A 21540-nucleotide genomic window follows, 5' to 3' on the forward strand; every position below is an offset into this window, starting at 1 on the left:
CTCTTTGGATCCTTGCAGCTACTTCGTGTTATTAATATATTGCACGGGAGAAAAGTAGGACTCGACTTGGCACAGATATCGGGTTCCAATGCGACCAGCCTAGTACCCTGTTCACCATCCTAGCCGCTTTAGGAGATGGCAGCTCTGTCAGGAATTACTGTACCTGGTCGCCCCACTTCTAGCAGATCATTCTTGGGAAAATAATTCCTAAAGACAAGTGTTCCTCAGCCCATTATAATGTCATCTTGACCTGGTTGGAAGGAAACAGACAGACTGCTAACAAGACTTCTCTATAGGTGTGGAGACAAAAAGGGCTTTTTAAGAGATTTTCTTTACATTTGTATTATCAAATTTTCTAACACAGTAGACTGTGATAAGACCATCCATATACATGTCATTTTAAATAGTCTTTACGAGGATTCTATAGAAACACATTGCTATGTTCTGAAAATAATATAAGTGAGGCACTGTGGCTGCAATTAAGTAAAATAACGTTGGTGTGGAAGGTAATATGCAAAATTGAGTAAACCAACAGAAATACTGTGTGAGAATTTTCAGAATAAGCCGCCAGCAGAAGCAATAATGACTACCAAGCTTTTCCACTGGACTGGCACACTTCTTTTGGAAAAAGAAAATAAACTCAACCCCTTTGGTTCACACTTCTATCCCCCAGTCCAGAGAAAATGCTGACACAGTGAGAATGGATGACAGGCTTGAAGTGAGTCATGTGCCTGAAAAGTTAACTCAAAGAACACTTCCAGAGGCAAGATGGGGAAAATGCCTAGTGCATCTAGACAGGGCTCTGACCTTTGACAAGTAACTTTTTCCTTAGTCTCTGGCTCCCTTAGAAAACAACCTATAACTTATTCTGGGGGGAAGAAGACCTTTCGGTAGAAGAAAACTTTTGAAAACTTGGATCATACTTGGAAAACACAAAGGGTGATTTAAACTGTGAGACCCAAAGACAAAGGATCCAGTAGAGGGCAAGCCAAGCTGCTCAGGGAGAGATTTCCTGTGAATAGAGGCCCCAGCACACACCTTCACCAGCTTCCTTCTTCCCTGGCTCTGCACCATTCTTTGGTCCATCGTCACAGCATCAATGGAGACTCTTGTCACCGGATGTTCAGGTCCCTCACTGACACTCCCTAGATTTTCCTTTCTGGTCATTTGGTCCAAGACATTTCCATGTTTTATCTGTATTTATTCTTGAGTTTTAAAGCTGTGACTGTGGCCACTGGCTCATTCTTGCTTCTCTCTCTCCCTCTCCCTCTCCCTCTCCCTCTCCCTCTCTCTCTCTCTCTCTCTCTCGTCTGCCAACGTCACTTCCTTCAGCTGGTCTTCCTTGACCATCTTGACTAGGTTGGATCAAGGTTATGGGAGCAAAGTGCTCCCCTCCAACAGCATCCAGGACTTACTTTCTTGTAAGGCCCATTCATTCATTCATTCAACAAGTATTTCCTGCATTGAATGCCTGCGGGGTACCAGACACTGTTGTAGTGCTGGGACTACAGTGGAAATAAGAAAGACGCTGACCTCCTGGAGCTTCAGTTCTAGTGGGAGGACAACAGAAAATACACACGTCTGTATTTTCTTATCTGATCATAAGTGCTATGGAGAAAAACAAAGTAATCTGAGACAAGAGGGACTACTGCTAAGCTATTTTGGATGGGGAAGGCTTCTTCAAGGAGGTAACATTTGAACAGAGGCTTTGATGCAGTGAAGGGGTAAGCCTCAAAAAGACCTGGGAGAAGAGAATGTTCCAGGCGGAGAAGACAGCCTGAGAAGTTGGTGGCACATGGCACACAGCAGGGGCTTAAACATGTGTGGAACAGAGGAATGAATGAAATTCTTCCTTGCCCTCCTATAAGATTTTGTATTCATTATCCCTTTTAAGGGGAATGTTCTCCTTTCTTTCTGCTTACCTGGCGTCTCCCCTTAAACATTGCCCCCAATTCACCCAGTTAAGCAGGGCTTGCCTGAGCCCCTGGCGGGGGCACACTCAATCAGTTGCACCCATCAGCCAGGCCTCTGTGAGCACCCAAGAGTCCTCAGGCTAAAACCTTGGGAGAGGGTGCAGTGAGGATGCCTCAAGGGGAAGGCTCTTCGGGAGATAAACACTCCAACTTTAGGAGCAAGCTCCTTTCTCCTTCAGCCACCAGGGCAGAGGGGAGGGCCAATCTGCCCAGCCCAGCTGCCCTGCCAGTGCTTGGGGACAGAAGAAATCCATTTTACTGGATTCCTTACGGTGGCAGTTGAGCACATTTGCCGTCTGTCCATCAGCATCTGGCACCCTCTAGCTCTTATGACCACAGCCTTGATCATATATCTTTGGTAGGATATGTTTCCGCTTCCTTTTTACTGCTAAACAGTCCCAGAATGCTTGCTCGACAGTCAAGCACAGCTGCTCTATGACAGGTACCGAGTACTGACAGAACTCAAATAGGCAAGTGTAGACTTGCCGAGATGTATACATATTTCATTTTTTATTACCAATCAAAAATAAATTCCATATATTGTTTAGCAAATATTATCATTGTTTTGTGACAAAAGACACAAGAGTCATTAACAAAAAAACTCCCCGAGAGTCAAACTCATAACAATGCCAAAATAAATCACAAAAATATACAAATTAAAATCTTATGCAAAATAAATATGAGTTCTTTGTTACGGTGGCTGTGACTTGCCTACCCATCCGGAGGCCATTTGTGAAGGTCTCCCTTCTGTAGGAAGACGTGCGGGGCTGGGCCCGGTCCAGGGTATGGCTCAGCCCAGGAACCAGAAGTTGGAATAGGAAGTGAAATTGCACTAGGAGGAGGAAGTCATCGGACCAGTAATATTTGGAAATAATCATGACCCTCTGAAAAAAGTGATTATAAAAGGAGATGGGAAGGGGAGGCAAGGCAGGACCATCTCTCCGTAGTAACTGTGTGTGCAGAGGTAGCTGTGGAAGTGTGTGCACCTACTCCTTCGACTTCACACACACTCACTGGTTCAGGCCATGGCTTTGCTCCACCTGGCCCTCAGGTCCCAGGAACACAGCTCTGTAAGCCCCCATGTGGACTCAGAAAACAAGCTTCTCCTATAGAAAACTCAGGGGGTTCCCCCCATAGGGGACAAAGGTCTGGTGTCCTTTTCCCTAATGGCTGAAAACCCATAGGTATCACCACCTTCTCTCCAGTCTTATAGGAATCACTTCTGTGACTGGAGGAGACTTTAAACTGACCGGTGGGGGCCGGCACACTTGGTGCAACATTTCCTGGTCCCAAGCAGAGTGCTTGGGGTGATGGGGCTCCCAGGTTGAGGGCAGGAGCGAATAATACTCAGGAAGGCCTGCAGTCTCCCTCTCCCGATCAGGGCCCAGCAACTGTTCCACCTGACAAAAGGGCCAACGTGGATCTTGGTCCCATAGCCTCCCCGATGGGGGGAAGCCTGCAGCATAGGGAAAAGCTGCTGGGGCAGCACTGCTCAGGGGGGTGGGCTCTCAAGGCCCAGGACATGAGCTTCCCCAAAGGCAAGGATTGCACATGCGCGCGTGGGGGAGTCGGGGCTGCCAGCTGTGTGCCTTTCAGGTGGAAACCTCCTTCTTGGGTTCTGTAAGTGTGTGAACAAGGCCAGGTAAGCCTCAGCCACGGAGGAAAGGGCATGAAGAACCTGCTTAGGTTGGCTTCCTACATGTCCTCTAGTCCTCAATCCCCAAGAAGCATTGGGGGTTTGGGATCAGAAGAAGGGCTCTGTCAGTGACTGAGCCCTGATGTTCCTTGGTGGGTAGGTGGCGGGTGGGGGTGGGATTGCTAACCACGTAGATGCCCGTGACCAGGGTCCCTCCTGGCCCCAAAAGGAGCATCCCAGACAAGTCTCCTTATCTAACATGAACGCTCTCCCCACCTGGGGAAAACCTTTGGTGGAAGTGAGGGCAGGCTGGGGGAGCAGGGGTTAGTGATCTAAAAGGTGTGAGACCCTGCCTAACACTCTGAGTCAGCCCCATTAACAGGGGAGAGTTGTCCAAAGGGGCAGGTGTGAGGCAGACCAACAGGGCAGGTAAGAGTCTTCAGCCTGGCCCAATTCAGCAGTGGAGCCCATCGGCAGAGTTCTAGGAAGTTCCTGGGTCCGATGCTTGACAGGAGGTGTGCTCCTCTCTGCGGCTGGGAGTAGCACGTCCCTGGTCAGTGACCCAGAATCCCTCGGCCTCAGTGACAACAGGCCAGCCTCGGCGTACGTCCAGGCAGTTGTTCTCAGCGCTATTTGGTTCTGTGCTTCCAGTCTTCCCTCCCAAGAGAAAAGCTTCCTCCAGCAGGCCTCAGGGATGTGGTCTTGGAGGAAGAGGAGGAGGAGGAGAAAGAGTGGGCTCCCTGAGTCAGGGACAGAGCCAGAAGATCACGGCTAGGAGCAGATTATGGCTATTGCTTCCTGGGGTTCATTCTACCCCTTTTAAAGTTGTGAGGAAAAAAAATTGTTTTTAAATAAAGTCCCTTAACCCTGTCTTCCCTTCCCCAAATGATATTTTAAAAGAGGTGCGATGAGTCTAGTTTAGAAGTGCTCCTGGTCGCCGGCCCTCGGCCCCACCCATCATCCAGGGCTGGGTGGCTGCCACCTTAGAGCTGTTCAGAGGTCCCTGTCAGAGGCCACGTCCCCCTCAGGCTGGGGGCCCTCTGGCTGCTCAGTCAGACAAGCTATCTGTCCCCCTTCCGGCCTAACAGGCTCCCTGTCTTTGTGTGGGCCCAATGGGGAGGCCCCCGCGGGGTTGGCGGGGGGCCCCGGGCCCTCCTGTCAGATGGCACTCTCGTGGGAGGCTCTGTGCAGCAAGGAGTTGCGCTCATTCAGGAGAGTCGTGGTCTCGTCCACCACGGGCAGCTCGGATTTGTCAGTCAAGTTCTCGGTGCAAATGGTGCATCCGTCCGGGGGAAACTGAGGGCAGTTCTCCATGCGTGAGGCCAGCAGCCCATTCTGGTACTGCTGCCGGGTGATCTGCAGCAGGAAGGGAGGCGGTGACTGAGAGCAGGGCTGGGGGCAAGCCCTACATGACAGATTTTTTTTTTTCGTTTTATTTTTTCTAGGGCCGCACCTGTGGCATATGGAAGGGGTCAAATCGGAGCTGCAGCTGCTGGCCTACACCACAGCCACAGCAACGCCAGATCCTTAACCCACTGAGCAAGGCCAGGGATTGAACCTACATCCTCACGGATACTAGTCCGGTTCTTAACCCACTGAGCCACAATGGCCAGGATGGAGACTATGAGTCCAGGAGAGAGGGCCAAGGGTGAGGAGCAAGGGTAGGGAGGACACCATCCTGGATCTGGGCCCTCGGTGCTGGCTGTGGTGGATCAGAGAAAGCAGCTGCCAATTAGAGGCAGGGGGATCCAGACGCCCAGGGAGAGGGCCGAGGGGAGCACTCACCTTAATGTACTGGAGGTCCATGAGTGCCCGGACGCTGAAGTCAGATATGTACTGGCCCAGGATGGAGCTGCCAAACTGGTTGCTGCTGCCAGCCAAGGCTGCTGTGCTCAACGAGTCTGAGCGGTCTGGGTAGCTGAGGGAGGCTGAGCGGCTGAGGGGCGTGGGGTGGGATGGGGAGCGGTCTGTGGAGGGGGAGAGGCTGTCAGGCGGGGGCAGCCCGGTGCCCCTCACATCCTCCTGTCTAAGCTGGTCCTACGGATGCCTGGGCGGTGGAGCCCCCACCAGGAACAGGCAGTATTTTTCAGGCACAAATGGAAGCTCTAACTGCAGCAGGTCTGACTCCATTGAAGCAAATAAGTGAGTTTGTTTGGGAGTGTTGTGCAATAGGTATTAAAAAGTCCCCTCTACAAACAAAAACCAGAGGCACAAAGTCTATGGCTGCAGAACCCTTCATTTCTCCAACAACTGATCAGGTGATGGTAACACAATGATCACCCAAGCTAGAAGACAGGCCTCGATCCCTGTCTCAATGACAGTTTCTGTCGGGGGACATAAACTGCATACTTTTAAATTATATGAAAAGGAAGAACCCCCAGTTTGCACTCCCATCACATGTACATACACCCCTAACATGACACCCTGTGGCATATGTCAAAACGCTCAAAGAGCTCCAAAGGATGTTCTGCACGAGACCTGTTCTGTGTGGAACAGTACAACCCCTGTGTCTGCTGAGCCCCAGCCAGTCTGGCAGGAGGACAGGGGCCTCTCACAGGAATGAGACTGTGGCCCCTGAACCCCAGGCCTCCCACTGTGAGTATCTGGGGACCACTTCCAGTCCCCATCCCATGAGAAAGAGCCTGGGGTAGTGGCCTCTTCCTGCCACTAGGGGCAGCACACGCCTCCATTCAGCGTACTGTCACCAGGAAAGAATGACTCAACCTCCAATGAGGAAGGAACCAGCTCCTTATTTTGGAAAAGGAAGGGCACACACATTATTATACATCATTATGCCCATAGTTTTGAGAACACTCAGAAAACAATGAAATGCACCAAAATGTTAATTGTGAAGACATGCTGGCTTGTTTTAAACAAACAGGAAGTGGACTAAGATTTTTGCTTAGTTAACTACTAAATTATTAACTAACTACTAAGTTAGCCATTCTAACAAATAGCCTAGAAAGAAGAGCACTCATTGAATATGGGTGACTGATTTAACCAAATGTACTGAAATGAATAATACACTACTAATTTTCATTCATAAAACTAGGAAAATGCAGTCCACCCATATGTCACTTATTCTAACTTAAGTAACTTCTGATTAAGTTCTAGAAAAGAACAGAAATACTAGGATATTACTTCATATTTCACATTAATTCTTTGGATGATAGAATACTTTTAATTAATGCTTATGAACACCTCAGAAACAGAAATTCAACTTAAAACGAACACAAGTTAGTGACGTGGCCTATTAAAAAACAGAGGTCCTGGGTCCTTTGTGGCGCAGTGGATTAAGGATCTGACGTTGTTGCTATAGCAGCTTGGGTTGCTGCTGTGGTGAGGGTTCAATCCCTGGGAACTTCTACATGCTGGAGGAGCAGCCAAAAACAAACAAACAAACAAACAAACAAACAAACAAACGAAGTCCTAGAAATAAATATACTGAAATATGAACTGTTTCTGAATAACGAAATTATGATGCTTCTTGATTTCCTTAAGACTTTTCTACTTGCCCAGGTTTCTAAATAAGCTGTTACTTTTACATTTAAAACAAAACCAAAAAAGGTAACTAAAAAACCCAGAGGATTTTGACTTGGTAATTCTGTTTCCGGAAGAATATTCTAAGGCTGTATCTTACACACAGAAGAAAATTTTCAATAAAGAGGTTTACATCATGCTGTTATTGAGAACATAGACCCCCATGAATATGCATGGAGAGGGTAACAGATGAAGGCCCATCTGCTTGGTGAAACCCCGTGTAGCTCTATGTAGAAAGCCTATGGAAAACTATCTCGGTGCCCATATTAGGTAAAGACATCAGGATTCAAACCAGGTATGCACGAACTGCTGGCCTCTACAAAACAGAATCAAGTGCAGAGGAGGAGAGGGAGGCTGAGGGGCTGGCCAGCAAGGGCCTACATGGCTGATTCTGTTCTTATCAGACAGCCCCTGCTCAATGGCCATTAACAGTTCCCTATCTCCCATCACAGCCTATCTCCCATCACAGCCAAAATGTGGTTGTGTCCGAACAGGACAAGGGACCTCTAAGTCACTCTTTTACTTTTTTAAAAGATGATCAGCAGAAAAGGGTACTCTGGCACATTTAAGGAAGAAAAAAGCCCAGCTGTACAAACATAAAAGGGGAACAGCGGACTGAAGTGCTGGGTTTGTAGGACGGCTGGGGCGCCAGGAGCTTCTCAGTTACACACTGACACTGGGGCTCCATGCCACCGGAGGGCTCTTAACCTCCTCCAGCACCACCAGCCCAGGCTGGAACTCTGACAATAGGACCGTATTCTCTGCCACTTTCCCTTGCCTCATGAGATGGGCACCTCGTGAACTGAATGACTCTTGGACCAACACAGTTCCCAATCCTGGAACAGGGCTCAGGAGTGTGACATATAAAGGCCAGAAAACAGCCTGTGACATTTGCCTCTTCCTAAATTCTTTCTGATCAGAATGTCACATTTTGGTTGTAAGAGAGAAAAAACAAATAGTCGTTGGGCTTCAAGTAAACATTGTATATCAATTCTCTCACTGTTCCCAACAATTCTAAAAAGGGGGCACACGTATGGTTCCCACCTCACGGGAGGAAACCTTATAGTAGGTAAGTCAGCTCCCGGAATCACTTAGTTGGTGTCTGCGAAGACCCCGTTCAACCAGAGCAGTCTGACTGTGGTCACACTGCTAACTGCCCAGGAGCTGCCTCCCTCTAGCAGGCAGACACCAGCAACAAAAGAATGAAAAAAGCAAAGCCTGTGAAGGAAGGTGGAAAGTTTTTTGGAGAAAACAAGTCATCCTGCTGAGATCTATGAGCAACCCTCCATTCCTAGTCTATCACCTGCAGACGTGTGTGTGTGTGTGTGTGTGTGTGTGTGTGTGTGTGTGTGTTTCTTCTCAAGCACTAAAGGACCTTCAATGAAGCCTTTCTAGGACCAAGGCAAAGGCACAGTGTAACTGGGCCCCAGGCCAAGCAGGAAGGATGCTACCTGGTGGGGGGGGGGCAGCCCCAGTGCCTGCTGGGAGAGGTTAATGTAGCTGTGGTGTGCAAGCTCAGGCGACAGGTGGCAGTGCAAACTTCTCCAGCCATGCCATGTTACCTGAGAGCCAGGAGAGCAGGGAGTTCCGCTTGCCAAGCGGACACCCAACCTGGGTTGAAGGCACTGGAGCAAAAGAGGAAAAGGTCAGTGATGGATGGATGGACGTGGAGGCACAGGAACACGATGGAGAAGCAGACCTGCTAGGGGCCAGGCTCCCTCGAGCAGAGAAGGGGCACAATGGAAGAGAGGACATGGCTTTGACAGGGAGGGGCCCAGAGCCAACCAAAGAATCCTGATCAGAGAAGGGCAGAAGCTGGCGCAGTGGGCACAGAGTTCCCCTGGAAGTCATCTCCTCACCCGTGCCCCTGGGGCAAACCAGGGGACTCCAGGGCCCTGACCCAGGCTCTGAGGCATCACTGCAGAGGAAGAATGTTTGGAGGAAGGCCCTATGACCCTGTGCCCTTCTGAACAAGATTTCTGGCAAGAAGCGCTCTTGGGAGGGGTCCTCCCAGGCCGGAGGCATCTGATTGAGGCCACTTGCTCCAAAATCCAGCTCTGGAGCTTTGTTCCTGCACACCCTCCACCCCCAAGGCCTGAGCTGTGTCCATATACCCACAGGTGCCTGGCCCACCCCACGGGGTCTTCTTTGCCAAAGGACAGCAACAGGAGTTCCCATCGTGGCGCAGCAGAAATAAATCCGACCAAGAACCATGAGGCTGCGGGTTTGATCTGGCATTGCCGTGAGCTGATGTTGCTGTGGCTGTGGTGTAGGCCAGCAGCTGCAGTTCTGATTAGACCTCTAGCCTGGGAACCTCCAAATGCCATGGGTGTGGCCCTAAAAAAAAAGGGGGACAGCAACAGGCACAGCACTGAGGCTCCCCAGGAGCTGCATCACTCCGTCACTGGGTGCCTGTCCCTGGCACCAAAGCAGACTTTCACGCTCCAGCTTGCAGCAACCTGGGGCCACTCGGAGGGGTCACAACATCTAGCGAGGGGCTGAGCTGGGTGAGATTTGGCCAGGGCGCCCACTCTGGCCACAAGGCCCCTGAACCACCTGGGACTGGAAAAGCAGAAGGCACCAGGGTGGCAAGAGCAACCCTCCTCAGAGGGTGTCCAGTCCCTTCTTTGACCCCAAGTCCCTTTATTCCATCAGAACCAACCCTTAACCAAAAGGCAGTGTTGCTCAGCCCTGTGAAAAAGTTGAACCCATCTGTAAACCTCATGTCCAATGGCACCTGGCCCAGCCCCGACCATGGGCACTTTGGACCCCCTCCCTCACCTGGATCCCCTGGCCCAGTCTTCACGAGCGAGGCCCTGAAGTCTCCCTCCACCTGCCTCCTCTCAAGCCTCTCCTACTGTCATGGCCAAGGAGGACTAAGGTACCTACTTGCCCAGCTGGCCTGTTCTGCTATCACAGGTTCCTCTGCTCAAGGGCCACAAATAACCTCTTGCTTCCCATCACACACAAATGCCACCGACTTTGTGGGGTGCCCTGACACACACCCACATCTCCGTCTCTGGCAGCTTGGTCTCACATTTTAGAACATGCTCGAGGCTCCCTTCAGGCTTTGCTCGAAACCCCTTCCCACCTCCTTCCCCCGCTCTCTGAACCCTGCCTGAGGGGCGAGTCACTGCTCTTCCAGGCCACCTCCTCTAGGTCCTGGTGGCTCTGGCTCTCAGTGGCCTCTGCTGCCCCAAGCCACACTAGGTAGGAGCCTTCTAGATGGCCCAGTGACTCACCAGAGGGGGACGAGGACAGGGCCATGGTCCCGTAGTAGGAGAAGGCACCCGTCTCAAACTTCATGTTCTCCTTCCCAGCCTCCACCTCCACCTTCCCCTGAGAACACAGCACAGGGTTATGAACAGCATGAGAAGGACAACACAACCCGGAAAGCAAGAGCCCAAAGCATGCGGGAGAAGCGAGGAGTTGGGGGGGGGGCTGGTCCCAGAGCCCCACAGCCCCAGGACCTCCAGGGTGGCCTCGCAGGGGGATGGGCAAGGTCGGGCCTCGAGGGCAGGAGGTGGGCAGGGGAGGGGTGGCGGGCAGACCTGCAGGATGAGGATGAAGTAATCGGCCGGCTTGTTGCGGGTGTACAGGTAGTGGCGGACAGAGGACTTGTTGTGCTCATCAAACTTGAGCTCCTGAATGACCTCAGGGTACTTGAGCAGCCGCAGCAGGATCTTCTCGGATATCAGAGAGGGGCTGAACTGCGGAACCTCTGGAGGAGAGGAAGAGGAGGGTGTCATCCAGGGCCAGGCGGGCAGTCGCTGCTGAGCTGGACGGCCCTGCCTCCCTGGCAGCGGTGTCCTGGGCACTGGCCTTGACAGACCCGAGTCTGTGCGCCTAGGCGGCCTGAACAGTGGCTCCTACACTAACAGGACATGGCCTCGGGCCAGTTCTCTCACCTGTCTCAGTTTCCTCATCTGTAAACATGGATTTAAAACTTTATAGGGTCGCCGTCATGAGGTGAAATGGGATGATGGGTCTAAGACATTCAGACACACGCCTGCCACATGGGAAGTGCCTGCTAAACGTGACTGTCACGACTGTCAGTACACACATTGTTGACACTCTGGCAGGAAAAGCCAGGAATGATCACCGAAGAGGTGCCTCACAGAAGCTTCAGCAAAGAGGGCTGGGAAGGAAGTCGGACCAAGGGGAGAGGCCAGACGTCTCCTGATCAGTCACCCAGGTCCTAGGTGTTTTGAATTAGGGCTGAGAAGAGAGGAGTCATTGACCTAGAGCTCAGGTCCCTGGGACCAGCAGAGGCAGGTGGAGGGGAGGTGAGCACATGGAGCTGGACCCAAGGCTGGAGAGGAGAAGCCTGGGGCTGCAGGTTATGCCAGGGGAGGGGCATGTGGAAAGGCCTCCCTGCTCTCCCCCTTGGGCCAGGGGCGCCCAGGCCTACCTCAAGTCCTCCCAGCACAACACATCCATGACGAAAAGCATCCCAGTGACAGAGAACACAAAGCACAGGGCTCAGCGGTGGGGGTGTATAGGGTGTGTGTGGCTATGTGGGGGGGCTTGTGGGTGTGTGTGTGGGTGGGTGGGTGTGTGTGGGGGTGTGGGTATGTGGGGGTGTGTGTGGAGGTGTGTGTGTGGGGGGGGTGTAGGGGGGATGGGTGTTGGGGGGGTGGCTATATGGGGGGTGTGTGGGGGGTGTGTTTGTATGGGGGTTTGTGGCTGTGTGTGTGTGTGTGTGTGTGTGTGCAAAGAAAACACCTCACCCCCTTCCAGCAGCAGCCAAGCTTGGCCCAGCTCTTCATGGAGCCCTTCAGCTGCCGCAGCCCTGGTCCCTGGTGTGGAGTAGCCAAGGCCCGTGGCTGTGTTCCACGGACACCGAAGGTCCCCCTCCCGCTCTTACCTGTGGCCAAGAAGCGATGAGCAGCCAGAAGTAGCTGAGGAGAAATTTTCACCTTGAGCTCATTGTCAGCATCCTTGAAGGCTGAGAAGTCACGTTTGTTCTTCTCAGATACCCGTTTCCGGCTCCGGTTGTCAGCTGCAGAGAGAATCCAGAACTGAGAACAAGGACTCAGAAACAGCCTGGGAGCTGCCGGCCGGCGCCCCACTCTGCAGCCCAGACAGGAGGAAGGCAGCCCCTCTAGATACTCCGAGCAGCCCCAGGGGGCGCTGCCTCCCTGCACAGTGGCCCTGGCTCCTCGGGACAGCAGCTGGGGGTCTGCATGGTGCAGGTTCAGGAGGGACACTCACTGTACATATCTGACTCGTCCAGGATCTCGGACTTGATGATCTCCTCGATGACATCCTCCAGGGTGACCAGGCCCAGCACCTCATAGAAGGGGTCACCCTCGCCCTCATTGTTCACCTTTTGCACAATGGCCAGGTGGGACTTCCCTGCGGGGACAATATAATGAGTCAGACAAGAGCAAAGGCATGAGTCATGAGACTCCTAGACCAAAACGTTAACACATTTTGGGGTCATGAGTCACTGGGGTGGGGTTATGGATGGCCTTTTCCCCGTTCTGTATTTCCTGATGTTTCCTTTTTTTTTTTAATGATTTGTATTTTTTTTAATGATTTGCATTTTTCCAATACAGTTGGTTTACAGTGTTCTGTCAATTTCTACTGTACAGCAAAGTGACCCCAGTGTCATACATACATATATACATTCTTTTTCACACATTATCCTCCATCATGCTCCATCATATGTGACTAGATACAGTTCCCTGTGCTAGACAGCAGGATCTCATTGCTTATCCACTCCAAAGGCAATAGTTTGCATTTTCCTGACATTTCTATTGTAAACAGATACTACTTTTATGACAAGGGAAATCAAAAGTATTTTTTTAATGTAAAGACATTTAATTAAGGACCATTTTTAAAAATAGAATGAAAAAGGCAAGGTCCTGCCTGGGGCCATGTGTCAGGGGCTCTCAGGACCCCTGCAAAGGAGAGCGACCCACCCTGACAGCCCGGGAACAGGAGCGCCATTGGTCAGAGCCCTGTGTGTGCCAGCTGGACTTGGGGCTCCCTAGGGGGCCTACATCCCACGTCCCCCAAGGGCCTGAAGGACCTGTCACTTTCTCTCACTCAGCACTCCTTGGCAAAACGCCCCTGCATGTGCCCGGGAGCCGTGATCCTGCCCAAGGCAAAGGCTCTTGGTTCCCGAAGCCATTAACAAATTAGCCCAGGCTATAATTAGGCCAGGCAGGTACTATAATTAGAGGAGGGCCACCCTTCAACCCAAAGAAAGAGACAGTGAGGCAATCAAGGGTGGGGAGGAAGGACCCTCTGCAGAAGTTGTGTGGGGTGGGAGGACCTCCCACCCTGCTCTGGCAGCCCTCACCCATATGCATGACAACAACAGGTTGACAGCCAAGAAGAGCCTGGCCCATACTATGGGTTCAATGGGACTGTGTGCCCCACACACGAGGACACAGGTTTGGAGCAGCCTGAGGGGAAAGGCCCCAGGAGAGATGTGAAGGGCAAGTCAGGGCCTCCCACTCAGCTTCCCCCTCAAAACCCAATCTCAGCTCTCACTGTAAGGCCTGTCCGCAGGGGATCTCCTCCAGGTCTCTGAGGCCACATGAGACCCCAACCCCAGCAGGATGCACTTTTTACAACTCCTAGGGGCCTCTTGGACAAATGGAGAGATGAGAAATGCCAGTTCTCATGACCAGCATTTTTTCGAATAAAGTGAAAAATCTCAGAGTACCCCACATGTGATGGGAAGAGTACTGTTTTTTGTGAAACTTTTTCACAATGTGCCAGTCACAACTGTTCACTTATTTCTGGTTGAGGTCAAAATCTTTCAGCACCTTGCCAGATAGAACCATGGCTAAACTTCCCCAGGGTCTTCAAGAGATGAGTCAGCAACAGCAAGAGCTCTGCAGGCAGGTCCTCAGCAGGCAGCAGCGGTCAGGGCCCGGACCCTGGGGTCCAGCCCTGGACTCTTCACCTGCTGGAGGCAGCCCACACAGGAGTGCCCTCTAGAGACAGAATTGACGTTCTGAGGGCCTGCAGCAGCCAGACAAGTACGTCACCAGGCAGGAACCAGAACTAAAGCAAGGAAGCTTGGACCACTTCCAGACTGGCACCCTGGAAGAAGCCTGGGAGTGCCCAGTGTTGGGGGAGACACATGGGTCCCCACAAGCACTCTGGTTGGTGGGCAGACAAACTGGTGCTCATTTCAGGCAGCCACATTCAAATTCAGGCAACATGGAGTTTCTGTCGTGGCTCAGAAGAAACGAATCTGACTAGTATCCAGGACAAAACAGGTTTAATCCCTGGCTTCACTCAGTTAAGGATCCAGGTTAAGGATCCAGCATTGCCATGAGCCATGGTGTAGATTGCAGACATGGCTTGGATCTGGCATTGCTGTAGCTGTGGCATAGGCCAGCAGGTATAGCTCCAATTTGACTCCTAGCTTGGGAACCTCCATATGCCGTGGGTGCGGCCCTAAAAAGACCAAAAAATAATAATAATAATAATTTTTTTTTCAGGTAGCATGTCTCAAAATTAAGGATCCTGGAAATTCCACGGACAGGAACTTATTCTATGAATATAATTTTCAAAATGCTGAAAGACAAAAAAGCAAAGGAGTTCATCAGAATATTCTTTTTTTTTTTGCCTTTTTGTCTCTTCTAGGGCTGCTCCCGTGGCATATGGAGGTTCCCAGGTTAGAGGTCCAAATGGAGCTTTTGCTGCTGGTCTACAGCAGAGCCACAGCAATGCAGGATCTGAGCTGCGTCTGCGACCTACACCACAGCTCACGGCAATGCCAGATCCTTAACCCACTGAGCAAGGCCAGGGATCGAACCTACAACCTCATGGTTCCTAGTCGGATTCATTAACCACTGTGCCACGACGGGAACTCTGGGAATATTCTTTTTAACTACCTCAAACCACAACAGCAACAGAGCAGGAGTACTTAACAGGAGCCACTGCTGCTCTGGGGAGAATGTGGCAGAGCTGGATGGACCAAATGTGGAATGAAGCCCTAGAGAGGCTATAATGGCAGAGCAAGCAATGGGATAGAATGCACAGTGCCATCCGCCTGTAGGGGGTTGGGGGTTGGGCTTGAACTTCCATGGAAGGGTCTGGAAGAGGTAACAGCGGTCACTTTTGGCGGTGTTTGGAGCTTGAGGGAGGAGCCCTATTAACCCTTACACTATACTCTTCTAAACTGTTCCATTTACTGGGCATGTATTATTTCTATACTTTATTTATTTATTTATTTATTTGCTTTTTAGGGCCGCACCTGCCGCATACGGAAGTTCCCAGGCCAGGGGTTGAATTGGAGCTGCAGCTGCTGGCCTGCACCACACAGCTCATAGCAACACTGGATCCTTGATTCACTGAGCAAGGCCAGGGATGGAACCTGCATCCTCATGGATATTAGTCAGATTTGTTTCCACTGAGCCATGATGGGAACTCCTTGATGTGGGCTCTTAGTCCCAGACCAGGGACTGAACTCAGACTACAGTAGTGAAAGTGCCGAACTATAACCACTAGACCACCAGGGAACTCCCTGTAATTTTTTTAATTGAGAAAAAAATTAAAGGTAAAAAAAGAATTAAAAGGAACAAAGGGAACCTGGTGAGAGGCTAGGATAAGCAAGGACTCTGCGTGCCTAACCTGCTGCAGACTGAGCCCAGGGGACGAGGTGTGTGTCTAGATGTGGCTCAGTTAGCAGGCCTTTGCTCACAGCCCAGACGTCAGAGCCTCACAGAGAAGACACAGTTTCAATAATTTGAGAAAACGTTCTCCTCCCACTGAGCCCTCTCATGAACTCACAGGCTCAGAACAAGTCCTGACCCACAAACAGCCATGGGTCGCACCAGGCCTCACAGGGAAAGATTGACGGCTTCTCTGAAAAACCAAAATATCCCTCCTGTGGATGAATATACCTACTCTGTGGAATAGATCCCTGGAGCCCCTCTCAGCCCTCCCGCCTTCTCTGGGAGGTGCCTTTGTTGAATCCACCGGTGGGTGTGGGTGCCCTCTAGGTGGCAGCACCTTCCAGACACTTACTTTCTGTAAGTGGGCAGACCTGGGGCACAGCCCATTAGTCCTGCTCTGCAGCCTTAGAGCTTGGTGCACTGGTGCAGGTTGTGACTGGCCAGCTGGGCCCCTAAACAAAGGTGCTGGGCTGGGAAGTTCCTGTTGCAGCGCAATCAGATCTGCGGTGTCTCTATGGGTCAGGATACAGATTCAATCCTTGGACAGGGACAGTGGGTTAAAGGACCCACCATTGCCACAGGCAGCTGTGGCGTAGGTCATAACTGTGGCTTGGATCTGATCCCTGGCCCAGGAACTCCATATGCCGCAGGGCAGCCAAAAAAGAAAAAAAAAAAAAAAAGGTGCTGGGCTGGGGGCCAGTTACCCTCTGCTGGCCCAGGCATGGGACCCTAAGCTGTGTGTGCCTTTTTCTATTTATCTGCCCAGAGGGGTTATTCCTTGGTCTTAGCAGAACCTCCCCCTCCCCTGGTCAGAGAACCTCTCTTGCCAAGTCACCAATAACCTCCAATGGAGGGATCTCATTCTCAGATGACCAGCCCAGGCTGCAGGGTCTGACCAGGGGTCAACTCTCTCTCTCCTCCTGGAATCCTCCTTCCCCTCACCACTCTCCAGGTTCCCCTCTGACCTCAAGGCTGCTTTTTCTCCCTGACCTCTTCATGCAGGAGGGTCCCAGGGCTCAATCCTTGCACCTGGTCCCTTGCCTCCTGACTTTAAATACAAATTATATGCAAAGGTGTCTCAAATATGTACTTGCAGCCCAGCCCTCTAGACTCATATATCCAGCTGCTGGCTGACAGCCATCTCCACGTGGATGCCTAACTCCTTGAACTTAACCTAAACTGAGCTCCTGTCCTTTCCCCCCAGACTTCTGCAATCTCTATCCATCCAGTAGATGGGGCCCTAGGGGAATAAACTTTGCCTCCTCTGTTTATCCTTCTAGAGCCAGCCCATTCAGCAGATCACATCTGCTCTGTCTGCTGCGCAGACGCAAAAAATCCAACCACTTCCAGGGGCCGCCATTGCTACCAGCTATGTGAGCTATGCGCCTCTCCTCTCACCTAGAGGGCAAGACCTCAAGTCTCCAGTCTGGATCTGAGTCTACTCTCAACAGAGCAGCAAGAGGGACCCTCTTGGGACAGAAGTTGGAATGTCACCTCACGCCACACCCCAACTCCTCCAGCAGCTCTGTCTCACTCCAAGTCAAAGCCACACGCACACAGTGGCCTGGGTCTCAAAGCCCTTCATGCTGACCCCCCTCCTCACCATCTCCTCCTCCTTCATAGGTGCCACTCGGCCTCCTGGCTCTTCTTCAAACACCTGGGCTGCTGCCTGCCTGCTCCTCCCCCGCACACCTGCACAGCTCAGCCCTGTCGGTCCAATGTTCAAATGTCACTTCTCTGTGAGGCCTACACAGAGGGCCTCACCAAGTACAGCCACCCCTCCTCCACCCCCTCAGCCCTGGTCTTTATCACCTAAAATAAACAACAGAACACGCTTGTTCACTGTGTTTATCCTTTTATGGCCCATCTTCTCCCACTAGATGGAGCACCCTATTACAGCAGAGGCTTTCCCTGTATGCCCACAACTCCGAACAGCAAGGGGTACACAGTAGGCGTTCAATGAAATCTGTGGAATGGATGACTTGGTTTCAGTGGATATTCCTTAGAAGTTGGTTGGAAGAAACAAACATAACCAATGGCGAGGGGGGCAGGGGGGCAGATAGAGACTAGAGAAAGAATTATTCTGAATTTTAATAATTAAGAAGCTCCTAGGAGTTCCCCTCGTGGCACAGTGGAAACAAATCCGACTAATATCCATGAGGATGGGGGCTCAATTCCTGGCCTTGCTCAGTGAGTTAAGGATCCAGAGTTCCCATGAGCTGTGGTATAGGTCGTGGAAGCAGCTTGGATCCCTCGTTGCTATGGCTGTGGAGGCTGCAGCTCTGATTTGACTGGTAGCCTGGGAACTTCCATATGCTGCAGGTGCAGCCCTAAAAAAAAAAAAAAAGGCAAGAAACTCCTACAATTCAGAAATTACTGTTAGCTGACTCACCATTTAGAATAAAGAGATCAACTTAGGGCTTACATTTATGATTCTCATTGTATGGAATTTTATTTTAATGAGTTACCATTTCATTATTTTATTTATTTTTGAGGGGGGCAAGGATTGAACCTGCATCCTCACAGATACAACGTCATATTGTAACTCCTCAGTATTGCTATTTTCTTTTTGATAGTTTCCTAAGTAGAAATTCTAAAATTTTGATAATCAGTAGTATAACCAAAAAGAAACAAGTAACAAAAAAAGTAACTCTTGGAGTTTCCATCGTGGCTCAGTGGTTAATGAATCCCACTGGGAACCATGAGGTTGTAGGTTCGATCCCTGGCCTTGCTCAGTGGGTTAAGGATCTGGCATTGCCGTGAGCTGTGGTGTAGGTCACAGATGTGGCTCAGATCCCAAGTTGCTGTGGCTGTGGCAGTGGCCGGAGGCTTCAGCTCTGATTAGACTCCTAGCCTGGGAACCTCCATATGCTGAGGGTGCAGTCTTAGAAAAGACAGAAAAAGACCAAAAAAAAAAAAAGTTAACTCTTAAAAATTCTCTCACGCTCGTCACATTGGTCCAGGCAGAGCATCAGGAACAAAGCTGTGCAAAGACTGGAGGAGGCGGGTACCCCTAGTCTGGGCCACATGTGGCTGTCGTGCTTTGGAGAGAAACTACTGCTCAAGGCAATGCTGTGCAAAAGACAAGGAACACCCAAGATTCTGGATCCCTGAGCTTTGCAAACAGTTGTACCATTTGGGCTGCTGGCACTGGAAGAGGAATTGGCTTGAAGCAAGACAAAGAAATCTACATTGCTCCTTCAGGAATTCAAAAGAAACACATTCAGCCTGAAGATATGCTGGTTTGTGACATTGATGAACAGGACATGACCTCTGCCATATAAGAATCTAAAAAAAAAGCCAGCGTACTCCCCTTTTCATGAATGCATACACAACCAGAGGAGGGGCCATGGGGACTCATAACCACTCAAAAGGTGCTTTCATGGACACCCTTCTCTTCCCAGGAAGGGAGTTTATTTTTTTATTTTTTGGTCTTTTTAGGGCCACACCCATGGCATATAGGGGTTCCCAGGCTAGGGGTCAAATCAGAGCTACCGCTGCCAGCCTACGCCACAGCCACAGCAACTCGGGATCTGAGCCGAGTCTGCTTCCTACACCACAGCTCACGACAATGCCGGATCCTTAACCCACTGAGTGAGGCCAGGGATCGAACCCGCAACCTCATGGTTCCCAGTCGGATTCGTTTCTGCTGCACCACGATGGGAACTCCCCAGGAAGGGAGTTTAAAATTACTCAAGAAGAGTTCCCGTCATGGCGCAGCGGTCAACGAATCCGACTAGGAACCATGAGGTTGCGGGTTCAATCCCTGCCCTTGCTCAGTGGGTTAAGGATCCGGCATTGCCGTGAGCTGTGGTGTAGGTCGCAGACGCGGCTCGGATCCCGAGTTGCTGTGGCTCTGGTGTAGGCCGGTGGCTACAGCTCTGATTCGACCCCTAGCCTGGGAACCTCCATATGCTGCGGGAGCGGCACAAGAAATGGCAAAAAGCCAATAAATAAATAAATAAATAAAATTACTCAAGAGATGATCAAAGAGAGTTCCTGTTGTGGTGCAGTGGGAATGAATCTGACTAGGATCCATGAGGATTCAGGTTCTACCCCAACTTTGCTCAGCAGGTTAAGGATCTAGTGTTGCCATCAGCTGCAGTGTAGGATGCAGATGAGGCTCAGATTTGGCATTGCTGTGGCTGTGGTGTAGGCCTGCAACTATAGTTCCAATTTGACCCCTAGCCTGGGAACTTGCATATGCCACCAGTATGGCCCTAAAAAACGGGGAAAAAAAAGGGGGGGGGGGGAGAGAGAGAGAGAGAGAGAGAGAGACCATCAAAGGAATAAAGAAACGTACCCTGGAAGGGTGTTAGAGATATGATGATATGTTAGCAGTATCCATTACTGAGAATACACCTGAGCAGAAAGATCTCAAAGAGTGAGCGACTGGGGCAATGAATGAGTATCGACCACATGGAGCCTCGCTTGGAGATAGAGATGTACAAGAAGCTGCTGAAATCATGTGTGAGTGTTTTGACTGTTTGATGTTGCTGCATCAATGAAGAAAGTGGGACTGGAGGCTACACAGCTCCTATATGGCTTCCAGCTAGAGAAAATGGAATTGTATAAGTAGAAGTTTATTATATACAGAGACAAAGCTTATCTTAATTATTACTTAAATGACATGATTATTTTTAAAACTGAATTGAAAATTTCCATGAAACTACTCACTTGTAACTTAGTATTATAGCTCTTCTGACACTGGACGGTATTTGCTTATATTCTCATAATTTCACACAACAATGCAATGGAATAAAACTTTTATAATGAATTTTTCATGTTGATTTCTAAATTGCTTAACAGCAAAATATTTTCCTTTAAATTATTTTTTTGTATATACTCCCAGAGAACTTCTCTTAAATTGTTGGTGATCAAACAATTCATTGGGGCGTTCCCACTGTGGCACAACATGATCAGTGGAGTCTTGGGAGCAATGGGACCGGTTCGATCCCCAGTCCAGCATGGTGGGTTAAGGATCTGGCACTGCCTCAGCTGCAGCTTAGGTTGTGACTGTGGCTTGGATCTGATCCCTGGCCTGGGAACTCCATGTGCTGTGGGGTGGCCAAAAATGGGGAAAAAGGAAAAATTCATTGGAAAATTTCCACTTAACTATGGAATGAGCATTTTCTTATTTTAATATTGGTATCATAAATATACATGAAAAGTTAAGGCCAAATGTATTCCTCATGTTGATGTTAAAACAATCTTACAGATTTGCTCTAAATGCTGTAGAGCTTTTTATTATAACTCAGTTTACATTGGGATGGGTTATAAAATTCAAATCAGGAGATACTAACTCAAACTCTCCTAGTCAAATAAACCCCAACCAAACCAAAAACAAAACAATCTTCTCCTACTGCTTCCACTGGGGCTGGGTCTTCCTGGGCTTTGGAAATTCAAGCACTGCTGGGAAAGGAGGTATCTTGAAGCTGCTGTCCCCAAGTCACCTCTGGGCCACATCTGGCTGCAAACTGGCCTGTTCTGTCCTTTGTCAGCATTTGTCCAGGTCCAAAATCCACACAGGAGGCCCTAACCCCAGAGGGATTAGCAGATGCAGGCATCCAGCCTAGGCCTCCCCTGCCCTCTTCCACCTGGAAGTGGGGACAGGCAGTGAGAGGACCTGCACCTGCTTGAGTCCCTCAACACCCTTTCTTCCACCCTTCACCCTCTGCCCTCCTCCCTGCCCTAGTTAGCACTCAGCACCCCTGCCCACCCATTTCTTCCTTTCCCAGCACCTGCA

The 21540-nt window shown here is 50.4% G+C and overlaps 1 protein-coding gene and 1 pseudogene across 2 annotated transcripts in view; one reads left to right on the forward strand and one right to left on the reverse strand.

The window, feature by feature from the left end:
• Positions 1 to 2466: 2466 nt before the first annotated feature.
• CNNM4 (cyclin and CBS domain divalent metal cation transport mediator 4) overlaps positions 2467 to 21540 on the reverse strand; it is a 44409-nt gene continuing 25335 nt past the window's right edge. The window contains exons 2-8 of one of the 2 annotated variants that reach the window (XM_047781537.1): positions 12364 to 12507; positions 12017 to 12151; positions 10701 to 10870; positions 10392 to 10488; positions 8712 to 8774; positions 5395 to 5576; positions 2467 to 4965 (exon numbers count right to left, since the gene is read on the reverse strand). In XM_047781537.1, coding sequence (XP_047637493.1) covers positions 4768 to 4965; positions 5395 to 5576; positions 8712 to 8774; positions 10392 to 10488; positions 10701 to 10870; positions 12017 to 12151; positions 12364 to 12507 — 989 coding nt within the window. In that variant the 3' untranslated portion in view covers positions 2467 to 4767. The remainder of the gene's footprint in view (positions 4966 to 5394; positions 5577 to 8711; positions 8775 to 10391; positions 10489 to 10700; positions 10871 to 12016; positions 12152 to 12363; positions 12508 to 21540) is intronic. The other variant, XM_047781538.1, reaches the window with a different exon arrangement.
• LOC125126905 (methylthioribulose-1-phosphate dehydratase-like) lies at positions 13948 to 20369 on the forward strand (annotated as a pseudogene).

The sequence above is a fragment of the Phacochoerus africanus genome, chromosome 5, assembly GCF_016906955.1.
Source record: "Phacochoerus africanus isolate WHEZ1 chromosome 5, ROS_Pafr_v1, whole genome shotgun sequence".
Taxonomy (NCBI): domain Eukaryota; kingdom Metazoa; phylum Chordata; class Mammalia; order Artiodactyla; family Suidae; genus Phacochoerus; species Phacochoerus africanus.